This window comes from Coenobita brevimanus, chromosome 65 (genome assembly GCF_032717465.1).
Source record: "Coenobita brevimanus isolate Jiangsu-jjx chromosome 65, ASM3271746v2, whole genome shotgun sequence".
Taxonomy (NCBI): Eukaryota; Metazoa; Arthropoda; class Malacostraca; order Decapoda; family Coenobitidae; genus Coenobita; species Coenobita brevimanus.
In genome coordinates, this window is record NC_137018.1 from 31,652,649 (window position 1) to 31,668,013 (window position 15,365).

Sequence of the window (15,365 nt, forward strand, 5' to 3'; positions counted from 1 at the left end):
TGAACAACCTCAGGGAGAAGGACTTGGGTGGCTTTGCCTTCATCTTGTACAGGATGAAGGCGTTCAGCATCGTCATATCTATGAGATGCAGAAAAACTTTCCTGTACCACCTAGTATTCTTCCTGAGGCAGTCGATCTCACCAATCATCATGTCGGACTTGTCCACCAGCCGCATGTTGATATTATAGTCCAACACAGCATCAGGTTTCATCACAGGTTCGCCTGTCTTACGGTCGACCTTCCCACTGTCTCTCATCTCCCCCTTATGTACGGTGGTGAGCATGTGCACAACTCTCTTGTCATGCCACCGTATTGCCAGCATCTTCTCACACTTGCGTAGGTGCACGTCTCCTCGCTGCGAGGTTCCCGCCTCTGGGAATTTGGGGAAGTTGGCACGATTACTTTTCACAGTGCCGCAGGAGCCAATGTCGTGCTCAGAAAGGTATTTGGCAAGTTTCGGTGCTGTATAGTAGTTGTCTGTATACAGCACATGATTCCCACCAAAATACTTTTCTAGGAGCACTTTCACTACACAGCCTGAGAAGGAAGGGGGTGAGTTTTATCGAGATCGACAGTGCTGGCTGAATATATGACGAAGTCAAGGATGTACCCCATCTTACAGTCGCACAGTACAAAGAACTTAATTCCAAAGCGATGGCGTTTGCTTGGAATGTACTGAACAAACCGAAGACGTCCTCTGAACAAAACCAAGGATTCATCAATGACAACCTTCTGAAATGGGTGGAAGAATGACATGAACTTATCCTTCATTCTGCTCAGAATCTCTCGGATCTTCCAGAGTGGGTCGGTTTGGGAAGGTACATCGTTGTCGGCAAAGTGCATGTTTCCCATGATGTTCCGGAAGCGATCTCTGGCCATGTACTTATTGAAGGTGGGTGAGGGTAGTGAGGGGTCCATGGACCAGTATTCTTCCAACTCATGCTTCTTGGAGTGTGGCATGAGAAGCATGAGGGCAAAGAACACATACAGCTCCTGCACTCCCAGCATGGAGCACTGTTGCATCTTGGCTGCACCTGTACCACTAGCAGCACGTTGTGATTCGTACCTGTTGGTCTCACCACATATGTGCTGCATGACTTCGTCATCTAGGAAGGACAAAAGGTAGTCGACACACTCAGCATTTTCGTCCATAGTGAAGGCAGGCTGAACTCCTGAGGAGCTCTCATCGAAAACAAGATTTTCGGGGACAAAATCTGACCCTTCCGTCCATGCGAAGGCATCCAGGATTCCCTGTCGTGGCGGTGTAGGCCGGGTGGTGGTGGTGGTGGTGGAGGTTGGCTGTGAAGGAGGCTTATCTCTGTCAAGGTCACTCTCACTGACCCTGGGTTGCCGTACAGCACTAGCAGCCCTTACCCTACTAGCTAAACTACTTTTCACTCTCCTAGATCTACCTCTACCTCTACGGCCTGCCTTCACTGTTGATGCTGGTGGTGACTCCGACGACGAAGACTCCGGAGATAACTCAGCCGACGATGATGACGAGATGAGTAAAGCGGGGCTTGGGGAACGGGGAGGTGAATGCACTCGTGACTCATGGCGGGCTGGGTCACGTGGGGGCATTGTTCTGGGGCTAACACGCCGCCTTTTCACTCCCTTCCCAAATTCTTGTCCTTCCTACACTAAAGGCTCCTTTCCCTTGGAGCTAGACACTGGTTCACTTGTTGAAGCACTCGTTGTCGCTGTTTCTGGCGCGATAACCTCACCCGGCTCATCACACGATTCACCCGAATCGTCATAGTCACTGTCCATCATTATCATGGACAATTCTGCAAGTTCTCGTGCCACTGCAGAGTCACTGAGGCCTTTCCTGCTTGCCTCAACACTTTTCTTTGGAGTAGAGGTCACAGGGCCCTTTGCAATGGGCGCAGAAGCGGCAGGAATGGCGGGGCGCGAGTGCGACATGTTTTCTCTACAGCGGAGGACAAGGAACTAAATGCCGCGGCTTATCTGAGAAGGGAAGGGTTGACAATGACACTTTAGGCTGACTGCTGCTAACTTACAGACTAATTTTTTATAGGTAGAAAATCTCGGCAATAAATAAAGAAATAGGTAGTTCCAGGTGAATGTAAATGTCAGTTAGGATTCTCTCTTCCTTTCTGATATATATTTTTATTACAGACATCGATTACAAGGCACAAATCAAAGGGGAAATTACCATGGTAATGTAGCGAATGAATGCACGTGAGGTTTTGTCAGGTGATAATTAGCCAATTTCTGGAGTATAACACTATCACTTACCTGTTTTTTTTTTGGTATATATTATTTGGTATAAATATAGAGCATAGGGCTTATTTCAAAGGATGAAATCTGTGGAAAAATCAGGGGGAAATTTCTGTAGCACAGCGCAGCGTGGGAGGTGAGAGGAGAGGGTAATGGAGGGCAGGCAGGGAGGGGAGTCACGAAGGGGGTAAAATCGCTAAAATGTCAACAATGGATGGGAGTACAGATGAGATTTGGAGCGCTGACTAGTGTTGGACATTGGCAGTACTGATAGGTGATACAAGCCACCACTTGAGAGCCCGGGATAATTCAAAATAACACAGAATCACAAAAGTGACGCCTCGTGGTATGATCCATCGTGGCCAAGCGTCACGAAAGTGACGCCCCGCGGTTAAGGGGTTAATAATTCTTATTATTAATAAATTAAATGATACTGCGTTTAACCCTTGTGGACAACTATACAGTATTGTAAATACATGTAGTTACTTGGAAAGTTCCATTGATCTAAACTGCGTCTGCGTGGTAGACGACGTGTCCTGAGGATGGAAAGCCCTCACATAAAAAGCAGATGTGGGTTTAACATATTTACATAGATAAAGGGAATATTTGGTTTGGCTTTAGTTTAATTAAAACTAAGATTAATTAGTTAGATTCACCTTGTATATATCATGATGTAATCTAACTGTATTTAGCATTGTAATTAATAAATTGTTGGCAACTCTTTAAATCCTATGAGGGAGAAGAAGCTTGCCATGTTAGTCACTTCTGCTCCAAGACATGGCTCAAGTAGCACGTTGTAAATAAGCACCTCAAGGACACTTAGCAGCCCAGGCAACCGACCTAAACATCAGGATCGTCGTCATCTGTTGTCCGACTCTTTCTAGCTAAGTAACCTTTACGAATCGGCCAATTCAATGGGGAATTAGCTAGGAGATAGGTGAATAATAACTAGGTGAGTTGGAGTATCAGTTACACCTAGTCCTCCTAAGAGACTTACTTGCATTTACTTAAGGTCGTGTTAGACTAACACTTGCCAGACAAAGGAGTGTATAAATAATTTTCTGACTGGTGGTAGGTGGGGGGCGCTCACCATCCACTCACTCAATGTACTGCCACTCTTGGGTGACAAACCTTTTCTTTCTTCCTTCCTTTTTTCCTGTCTTCCTCTTCTGTCTTTCTTTCCTCTTCCTTCTGTTTTCGGACAACCCTACACACCTGACTAGCCAAATGGTTTTGTGTAAACTAGGAAACCATTTACTAAGCTGGGTGGCAACCATATAACCAAACTGTTGTGCCTGGTGGTTTAGTGGGTAATTAACCCATCACGTCTGGGACATATTCCCGCAACTCCTTCCCACAGCTGAGCATTCCTGAGAAAATTGTCTCTTTTTAAACCTTCATATCTCAGTTAATCCTTAACCAGAAATAAAAAACAAAGTGTCATTATACTCACTAATCCTTCAAATTCAAGCTGATTGCATCAGACGGTCTGTGAAGTGCGAGTAGAGAGGGGTCAATTTTTTTTTTGTTCTTTTGCTGGTGTTCGTATGACTGGCAAAGGTTCGGTGACACAACTAAGGCTTACACTAGCCCTCCACAATAATAACATTTCGATATCACCTCCAGATGACCACAATCCACCACAAACACTAATTATGTGAAAATTTTTCCATAATTGGGCGTACTTGCTGCTGGAAGGCCAGTAACCATAGCAATAACCTTGAGGCAAACTGCCTACTCACCTCACCACCACACCGCCTTACAGACAGACGGATGCAGACTCTCTCTCTCACACATACATGGAGATGTATGTTTGGCTTGCATTATTGCTTGATTCTGGCATCACTGTGCGATAGAAGTCTGGGTATTACAACTACCTGTACTACAAAAACTACTATTATTACTACTACTACAACTACCACTACTACAACCACTACTACAACTACCACTACTACAACTACTACAAATACCACTACTACTACAAAACTACCACTACTACTACTACATAAAACCTAAAAAAAAATAATGGGAACAAACCAGTTATTCCAGAACTGTCCATAATCGAAAATAATGTATCTTCCACTATAACAATTTTTTTGCTGTGATTTAAACTTTTCATCATAATAAATATTTACACATCAAAACTTTCAATAAAAAATAAGGCACTGATTTCATCATGAAACCAACTTACTGCTTCCATTATTCACATAAATAGACAAAGTGGTGGTGTGAGGCACCGCATTTCCTCCTCTCTCCCTCCCTCCTCCCTTTCTCCACTCGACTATATTTTCCAATACAACAATTTTTTCCCTGTGATTTGAACTTATCATCATAACAAACATACACACATGAAAACTTTCAATAAAAAATAAGGCACTGATTTCATCATGAAACAAACTTTCTGCTTCCATTATTCACATAAATAGACAGAGGGGTGGCACGAGGCTCAATGCAGCGATTCCTCCTTCCTCCCTCCTCCACCTCCTCCCTTTCTCCACTCCCTACCTCCTCTTCCCTGTCAATATTCCCCTCTCCAGGATTGTCAATACCCTCTGAACCACCCCCATCATTGGAAATAGCAGATGAACGTGCAGGGGGAAACGATGGGTGCACAGTGGAGGACTCACGTCCTTCACCCTCCTCATGAATATTGACACTCATTATGGCAGTTGCTTCCCTAAGAGGAAGAGTCCCTTTCTCCATTCACAATTGGCGATAATGTTACCTCGAGTTCTCTCCCTATTGCACTATCACTAAGGCTTTTTCTTTTATGGCCTTTGGACTTCACTGGTGTTGAAGTCAGCAGCTGCTGGCGCTCAGCCAAGACCTAGACACAGGGAAAACTTTTTGCGTAGATCTATTCATTATGGAGGTAAATAGGTAACTGCAGCATGACTCAAGTGCATGCAGGAGGGTTGCCAGTGGCTATATAAGGTGCAAATAATCCGCGGAACATTCAAACAATGCCGTGAAACACTAGATCACATATATGTGTCACCCAGATGTCCCCGGGGGGTCATGTATACATGTCACCCGGACACAATGGGTTAAGGTGTTGCAGCTGAATTGAGCTGGTGTAGGTTTATATCGATTGGGTGGTTGGGGCTTATTGCTCATGTAATGCCACTCAGTGATGAGTAAGGTTGGTAACTCTCATCTTAAATGTCAGGACCAACTTGCCTTGCCACAGTCTCCTATGCTCCTCATGGGGCAACACAGGATTAGATGATGGATGGGCGGATGGGTGAATTATTTTTATTATTCAATACTGTACACAGTGAAACTAGTCCTGGGTTGAGGAAATTTGTGTATGGATTTACAGACTATGGCACCGAAGGGGATTATCTGATAACACACTATACAGTATAACGGAATGCAGGAAGACTTAACCAGAGATAAGCTACAGTGAAACTGAAGACAAGTATTAAAACACATGTAAGTTCTGGTAGTTTTGTAAGTTAGCACAAAAATGCAAAGAAAATTAAAAGAAAACCAACCCCCATCACTTGCTGAGGGTACATGGATACTTAGCTGTCGCACCTTTGAGCCATCCTTGAAAATGACATGTGTGACTGGGAGAGAGAGTCGGTCACATACATCTGCTCCCAAAGCCCTCAGCTGGTCCTTGATCACACCAGACCGGTTGTCATTTTCCATCCGTACCTCCACATATGCCACCACCCCTGTATTAGCCATGGGTAGAAGTGGTGGGATTAGTTTCTGAAGTCAATTAGTGTGTTACTTGAATTTTAACTTCTTCACCACAAGGATGAATTTTTATTTTTCTTGTTTTCTCCAGATTATCTATTATATTCAATTTTGGTACTAAAGTGGTTAATTAAAGTTATATACAGGTATACAATACCCCTAGATGCAATACCCCGGCCTAGTGATGGGGACAGACATACCACCATACAGTACCATGCCTAATGATGGCAAAACCCTGGTTCAACGATGGGTTCAGATTTTTTTTTTTTTTTACTGGTTTTGATGATATTTTAGAGTAAAGTTTTGTATTTAGGTTGATTTATAAACTGTTTTCAGACTTATATTAATGTGTTTTAGTCATAGGTGGGGTGAACATTGTCATTTTGGGGTACAGTTTACTAAGTTTGATTTTTTCAGACTTACATTTGACAATCTTCAAATTTTATTTTTGGGTTTAGATGAGTTATAAACTGCTTTTAGACTTAGTTTAGCTTTGTTTTAAAGCTATTTGGGGGTTTAGGTGAGCTAGAAACTTGTTTTTGGACTCATCTGGGTGGGTTTAGGACTGGTTGGGGGGAAACCCAAGGCTCAAAAACGCATCTCTATACCTTACATACGATACCCAGCCTGGCGATGAGTTTTTACTTAATCAATTGCATCATTAAACCGCGGTATACCTGTATAACCTCTCCAGCTCATAAAGTATACCTCAAGGTGAATATAATCACAAAGAAATGACAAGAATTAAATGAAAATACAGCATTGGAGTGAAGGGGTTCAGCAGAAAATAAGCATACTGATGAAGCAGTTTGTTTAAATTTTGAAGGAGGCAAGGTGAGGAAGAGATCATGCCTGTACCTCCACAAACTGAGTTGTGGTTATGGCTGAGATGATAATCTGCTATACTGATAAAAACCATCATCTACCTATCTACCTACAGCCAGATGCCTCAATCCTGTGATGGGTGGCCACAAACAATTTGCCTCTATTGTCCTCTGCCATTCCACTGCCCTTCCCCAAGCTCACACCCTCCTTTCTCATACACTTTTCCACTCCATCCCTCCATCTTATCCTCAGTCTCCTCCTCCCTCTCCCCCCCTCTACCTCACTCATATACACTCTCCATGTTAGTCTCTCACTCTCCATCCATTCCATACGGCCAAGCCACCTCAATGCATAACAATTTCTCTCACATCCAAATCCACACCACAAATCTCCTTCACTTCCTCATTTGTCAGTCTCTCTCTCCATGCAATTCCACATGCCCCTCTCAAGTAACTCATTTCCATTGCTCTCACTCTTGATTTGTGTCTTTCCAACAAAGTCCAAGTTTTGCTTCGATACATCAGAGTTGGTACAGTATGACAATACTATCATGCAGTGACTTTTTAACTTCCAAGCTCACTTTCCTATTTCTCATCACTTCTTTCAAAGAACCAGCAACCTTTCTTCCCTGTTGTACCCTTTCAAAAACTTCATCCTCCAACTTCCATCCTTACTCATCACACCACCCAAGTACTTAAATGCATTCACATTTTCCATTTCCTCATCATCCAACCTCACTGTGCATTCAGCAACTTTCATTCTCTCAAAAACCACAACTTTTCTCCACATTCACAATTTAGATTCTGTTTCACACTTTCCCAAACTCATTCACCAAGCCTTTCAGTTCCCCTTCATCTTCACTTAACAACACAGCATCATCTACAAACAACAGAACAAAATGCTCCAAACACTGCCCTCTCTTATTAGGGCCACTCCAACATCTGCTGCCCTAACTTGGATCTCTTTTATAACCCAATCCATATACAGACTGAACAACCATGGAGACATGACACATCTCTGTTTCAATCCAACATTCAGACAAAAATTCACTCAGTTCACTACCCACATGCACTGCAGCTTTAGCATCCACTCTGTACTACATTCAACAGGTTCCCATTTACTCCATACATAATTAATATTTTCTACATTCCTCATCTATCCACTAGCATACACTTTCTCCAAATCCATACAGGCAACAAACAACTTTTTTCCCTTTTCTAGAAACTTTTCCACTAAAGACCTTAGGATGAATATCTGATCTACACAATCTCTTCTCTCCCTGAAACCTCCATTCTGTTCTCCAACTAACTCTTCTGTTATATCCCTAACTCTGTCAGTATCCTACCATATACTTTTCCCATCACACTAAGAAGAAAAAATGCCCTTATGACTGCCACAAACTTTTTTCCTCCTTTTTCTCTGGACATGGGTACTATCAATGATGAAGGAGAGTGGCTATGTGCGATTTGCCACCTGGGCTTGGGAAGTACTTCCATCTTGTGCAGTGTCTGTGATAAGCAGATGCATAAGAGATGTAGTGGTACTAGAGGTAGACTGAGAGATAATGCTGATTTCATGCGTGCAGTGTTTCGGGGAGAGCAGGTGGAGATTGTCAGGCGTGCAAGGATTTAACTTGCTGTATAAGTCTCTTGTGTGGAAGAATTTTGCTACTTGGGAGACATGTTATGTGCTGGAGGTGGGGCTGGAGCTAGCTCTGTGGCTAGGGTGAGAAGTGGTTGGAAGAAGTTCAGGGAGCTGTTGCCTCTCCTGACACTGAGAGGACTCTCCCTATGTGCTAAGGGGTCTTTGAATGCAGCATGTGTTAGGAGTGTAATGCTGTATGGTAGTGAGACCTGGGCAGTAAAGGAGAAGGATGTTTTCAGGTGCAAACATCCAGAAATGACAAAGATTAGGTAGATGTGCAGTGCATCCCTGAATGTGTGGCCTGGGGGGGGGACTAGGTTTACAATGGAAGGGTTGAGGGGTAGGATGGGACTGGAGTGTATTGGTGTTGTGACGAGGAGAGGTAGATTGAGATGGTCCAGGCATGTGAAGAGGATGGGGGATGATAATTGGGTGCGGAAGATAAGAAGTGTTAATGTTAGGGGCAGGGTTGCAAGAAGCAGACTGAAAAAGACCTGGGACGAGGTCATTGACTGTGACCTCAGGGATAAGGGACTAAATAGGGAAGCTGCCAGAGATCGGGCAGTATGGAGAGCCGCCATTAGATGATCAAGGCTGACGCATGCAAGCATCTTGGAACCTTAAAAAACGAATGAGCGAGCGAGGGGAACAATTATACCTGACTTCCAATCCTCCGGGCCAATCTGCAAATCTTTCATATCCATTCCACTACTATCTTTCCCCCATGCTTAAGCATTTCACCACACATTCCATCAATTCCTGGGGCTTTCCCCATTTTGACTTTCTTCACTGCTCCCACTACTTCCATTCTATAGATTTCTTACTCTCTTCTCATCTCCCCCCTCTTCCAGCCATTCCCCAGTCAGTTATAGGCTACTCATGTTACTTTCATACTCTTTGCTTAACAACTCCTTATAGTGTTCTCTCCATCTGCTCACTTTTTCTCCCTTCTCCACCAGCAATCTGCCATTTTTATCTTTCACTCCTCTACTACCTTCTTTATCACCCTGTTTTTCCCTCTTAACTTCCTTCCAGAATATTACCTTATACTCCCTCCACTTTACACTCAAATTCCTTTCAAAATCCTCGTCCACTCTCTTCTTACTAATCTTTTCACCTCCCTCCATTTTACATACGACTCTATTTTCCATCTCTGAAACTCCGACATATTACTCTGTTTTCCATCTTTCAAGTTCCTCCATGCCTCTGCTTCCCATTCACTCACTATATGCTTTTTTTCTTTTGTAGCAGAGCTCCTCTCACCTCTTAATTCCACCATGCTGTTCCTTGCATCCCTTTTCACCTCCTCTCCACCCCACACACCACCTCACATCATGCTCAAATTTCTTCTGTGAATACCTTGCACACACTTTCCATCTACCTCATTAGCTCCAAATCATAGTTGCCCAATCTCTCTTCTACTTTTCATTTATATTCTGCCATAATTTTTGCCACGTTGAATTACAACCACCGTTTTAGCACAATCCTACAAAAAGATAATGATTTGTTCATTCTAGGTGGGGTAAGAGTGCATCTATATGAATTGACAATGGAAGCTGGAAGAAAAGGGAGGAAGACCAGGGTTGCTAGGCAACCCTCTCTCATGCTGTAGGACCAATGTAGGCTAGCCACTTACTACACAGCAGCAGCAACTTGATCTTCAGAGGGTGCTTGACCAAATCACTCCCACATTTTTGTCAATAAATGTATCTTTATTACTCTGTCTCTCTCTCTCAAGATCCAACCTTATTAATACCACTGCAACAATACAGTAGACCCCTGCTTTACTGTACCCAGCTAGACCAGATATCAGATTTAACGAACACTTTGAGAGACCCGGACAAACTGTCGTACGTATCAGATACCATCCAGTAAACAGAAAAACCACGAGGCCCTACTGGACAACCCTGGGTCCACTTGATATATATACACTCAACCCTCGGCTATCACGGGTTCCACTAAAGTGTATCTCGCTATCACGCCTGTATAAAAAACTACCCAAATACGTTTATCATGCACTAAATGCCTGCTATCGCACACAGCAAATGCTCGAAAATTTCAAAAAGGCCAGGCTCCAGTGCTCCGCCCAGCCAACAAAAGCGTCACTCCGTGATTGGTCGTATGACGTCAGCGCCAGCCAAGCGCTGATTGGCCGCCCGACCGAGTCTCCTACCCGCCAAACCATTCAAGTGCGCGCCCTCAGACCGTGAAGAGTGATTGCAAGAACAAAAACCTTTTTTATGACATGACCATGGACAACGTACCCCCTCCCCGTCCCCCTACCAACGTAATGCTGCGGCACCTGGCAGGGAAATAAAGAAGAGGAAGACCCTAAGTTATGCAGATAAACTGGAAATGTGAAACTTATAGAGAATGGTGAGACCAAGCGAAGTGTGGGGAAGAAATATAACATCAATGAATCAACCGTGAGGGGTATTTATAAGAATCGTGATCACATCATAAAACATGCTCATTTTTAGACTATTATATATTAATATGTGGTACAAGAAAGGTATCTTTGGGGTAAATATTGAGGTCATGGCACCAATTTGAATTATTACCATAAGTTCTTCAGTTCGGCTATCACAGTTTCGGCTATAGCGCAGCCATAGTGGGACCGTGATAACCGAGGGTTGAGTGTATATATTTTTTTGTATTCTTATGTATACTATCCACTGCATGGGCACATGGGCCATATGATGCAGTCCGACTGGATCACTTCTCACACGTGGGGTGACTCAGAACACAGTTACCAACACTGGCGGTGGTTTTTCCCACCTGCTTGGGCTAGTCATATAGAAGTGCTATGACAAGGGTATGATATTATGGGCTAAGTTAGTGCAAAATGGGTACAGTTTCCATTATCAGTACAAGAATATGCTGTTTTACTCATTCATTTTCCATTACATGCTTGAAATCCCATTTCACAGGGGGACTACTGGATTTACCGGATTATTGGCTTTATCAGAATGAGCTTCCCCCCAACTATTCAAGTACTGAGAAGGTCTACTGTACAGACACCCTCAATATAATGAACTAATTGGTACTAGACCCTTGACATTACAGCTGATAGTTCATTAAAGCCAAACACCATGCTGTTCGGTAATTTCCCTGGCACTGTGAATTTTATCGAATAAAGATCGTTAAATACTGTATAGGATGTCATTTAGCCATACACTTGTCCACAATTACATACAGCTAGATCTAAATGGCTCTTTTTCTCAATTAATACTCTATTTACTACCTTATGTGCATATTCTCTTTCATGAAGTACTTGCACTGCAAAAAAAGACTGCAAGTAGGCCTTGGATACAGCTATGTTCTTTCATCATGCCACATTGGTTGGTGTTTCCCGGGCGTCCATTCTTTTACCAAACAAAATTTGTTAAATGAGTGTAACATTCAGCCAGGTCAAGGTGGTCATTAAAACTGAAGTTCATTAAAAGAGAGTTTGGTATATCAAGGGTGTACTGTACTTTGATTTGGTGCGATATCGATATACAGCGGGGCCCTGTACAACTTATGCTAAATCAACGTCCCACTATATTAAAAGCCTTCCAAAATTGTCTTATCGTCGTTGCTAGAAAGTTTGCTGCCAGTGGTGTTGGTCCGCTTCAAGGCCTCAGACGGGGACTGACCTCTGGGATCTGCCCACGAGAACTTTTGCTCCTTCCATTTACTGGGCCAGTTCAGGCTTCATCTTTCCACATATCTCAGAGACAGAGAAGTAAAAGTATATGATGTACAATACAGTTTCTACTCGATCAATGATGGGGTGCCACAAGTATCAGTTCTGGCTCCAACCCTATTCCTTATTCATATTAATCCCTAATGACCGCAAATCTCCCAGCTCCCCTATCCCCACTGCCGCAAAAAGGGTCCGATTTTTTAACTTTCGCCAAGGTAAAAATTTTTTTCTTACAGGTTTCAAGAGCTTGAATTTACACACCTGAAAATGTACAGCTACCGCAAACTGACTTAGGACCTCCCTGTGCAAGGTACTAAAAAACACAGAAATCATAGTATATCTCAATGTTTGTTCATGAAATACCATTCAATAATATGAAATCATGTTTCCCTTGTTTTTCAGGACCAGTTGGATGCATTTTGGCATGGAATCACTTAGATCTCCAATGTAATCTAAGGATATTTCTTTGCACCAAACATCTGTCAGTTCAGTCTTGAGGTAATCCAGATTGTGTGTCTTCTTCTCTGCCATGATTTTCGTCATCTTTGCCCAGCAGTTTTCTATCGGATTTAGATCTGGACTGTTGCCAGGCCAGTCGAAGACCTCAATCCGATCATCCTGAAGCCATTTTGTCACCTTTCTTGACTTGTGACATGGAGCTAAATTGCGCATGAAAAAGTCGCAACCATGAACAGCAAAAAGAGTTTGACAAATGATATTTCAGAACTTGAATGTACCTGCCACTATTCATCATCAAGTTTTTAGGAAGAAAGTAGAGGCCTCCCCTTCCCATTTCACCTGAGAAACACCCCCATACCATTACTGATTGTGGGTGCTTGACAGTCAGCACCGTGTAAGCAGGGTCATATCGACTAAGGGAGGCAGGGTGACAAACCTTGGCAGAACGCAGCTGGAACACTTGAAATGTGCTCTCATCGGAAAACATAACTTTGCTCCGTTCATCTGATGTCCAGTGTGCATTATTCTTGGCAACCTGAATGTACTGCTTCTTCATGCGGTCAGTGAGAAACAGTTTCTTGGCAGCAGTGCAGCCTGGCAAACCCAGATCCTTCTGCATGCGGTGTTGGATAGTTCGAACTGAGACGTCTTGTAACAGCTGGATATGCATTCTCTTCAATTCTACTGCTGTCAGTCAAGAATTCTTTTTACTTCCCTCTTCAGAAGCGTATCTGTACCTCTGGAAGTCGTCCTCTTCTTTCCACCGCCATGCTTGTGCTTGGTATGACATCAGGTGGCAGACCACACGCTGCAGCAAGAATCTTCATCTTAGTCGACTTTGCACGTCCAGTACGTTCACAAATTGTGTTGATAGGGACATTATCCTGCCTCCATGCAATGATATGGACCCTCTCATCACTTGAGCAGTACTTTTCAGGCATGACAACTAAACTCAAGGAAAATAACAGGGCAAACAGTAATGCATACGAAAAAAGAGGGAGGTGCAAGCTCGGAGCGACGGGAACATATACTACCACTCTCCTTCCGGGCAAGCACTGACGTGCTGAATGTTTCACCACCTCCCGCCAACACCAGAGGAGTTCCCAGTTACTTCTTACCCAAAAAATTCACTTGGCAGAGGTGGAAACACAAAGAAAAGGCAGACAACTCTCCCACAGCAATTCTATGTGTAGGTCCTCAGTCAATTTGCGGTGGGTGTATGTTTCACTCTCATATGACTTATGGTTACCGCAAAAATGACCGTCAAAGAACGTCAAAAATAAAAATGGTTACCCCTGATGTATAAAGTGAGAGAGAGAGAGAGAGAGAGAGAGAGAGAGAGAGAGAGAGAGAGAGAGAGAGAGAGAGAAAGAAAGAGAAAGAGAGAGAGAAAGAGAGAGAGAGAAAGAAAGAGAAAGAGAGAGAGAGAGAGAGAGAGAGAGAGAGAGAGAGAGAGAGAGAGAGAATACATCAAAGTCAGTTTTAGCCTTTTAGATTTGAAGAACTTGATTACACACACCAGAAAATGTATATTGCACTCTCATATGTCTAATGGTTACTGCATAATTGCCCATAAAAAAAAAAAAGAAAAAAAAAAAATCACTATGAGCATGAATGAGACGTCCTTGAGAAATAAGGGGGAATAGGGAGGTGGTGGAACATCAGGAGGGTGGAAAAGGCAAGGACTGTGTCTGCCACAAACACCCAATATGGTCTAGAGGGGGTATAGGGGGTAGTTTGGGTGGGAGGAAACATGGAAGGCAGGAGCCAATGGGGCAAAGACAGGTGGAAAGATGGCCTGGGGAGGGAGGGGGTCCCCACACCCGGGGAGGGGGCTGGATCGAACCTCCCACCACCTGATCTCTTAGTTCCCACTGGCCAGGTCCCATATATGTCATAACCTACCGCTAGGTTTTGGTAGCCTCTGTACCATCGACAGTCATAGGGCTTTATGTGACAATTTCTGTAACTGTAACTCGACAGCCATAGGTCTTTAGGGGTTAATGATCTCTTATCTGTCACCTATAATCCCATTCATTCACATGCAGATGACTCAACACTTCACAGTTCATTCACATTAAAAAACCCAGGCATAGTTTAATATCTCTAACTCACAACTCACTGCAGCAACCTCCACAAATCAAGACTTATCTAAAATCACTATGGGGACAAAATAACATTGTCTCACTTAATGCTAGGAAAACCATATACTGTACTGTATATACAATTTACTAATAGACAGATATTGGCTGATTCCTATATTACCTCCAATGCTCTTAATATTCCTGTCCCTAAAAGTAGTGCTGGGCAGGTGCACAATGACTTGCACAATGCGCACCGTTGCACTCCGGTGAATATCGTTTGCGCATTGTGCACCGTACGAGACCTTGAGCAACATTGTGCTTTTGCACATGAAAAGGCAGGTGCGCAAGTGCAAATTTAGATGCACAAATAAATTTGCACTTACGCACCTGCCTTGTGCACCTGTCCTCCCCGCATGGCTGGACAAGGGATGGGGTAGGCTCGGGAAGGTCGTGAGGGTTCTGGATTGTTGGAAGGAGGCGGGAGGGTAGTAGCATTTCTTAAAATGATTCAACAGAGATAATGTATTTTAATATTTTTAAAATTATTATTATTAATAAATAATAATAAATTAAAAATATGAGAAACACACTGAGGTGGTCTGGCCATATGGAGAGGATGGAGTGAAAGACTAACAAGGAGAGTGTATATCAGTGAGGTGGAGGGGGGAAGAGGGAGGGGGAGGCCAAGAATGAGATGGAGGGATGGAGTGGAAAGG

General features: G+C 43.4%; 1 protein-coding gene across 1 annotated transcript in view; it reads right to left on the bottom strand.

Moving 5' to 3' along the window:
- MCPH1 (Microcephalin) overlaps positions 1 to 15,365 on the bottom strand; it is a 189,200-nt gene that overhangs the window by 154,489 nt on the left and 19,346 nt on the right. The window contains exon 3 of the mRNA XM_080276467.1: positions 5,782 to 5,924. Coding sequence (XP_080132593.1) covers positions 5,782 to 5,924 — 143 coding nt within the window. The remainder of the gene's footprint in view (positions 1 to 5,781; positions 5,925 to 15,365) is intronic.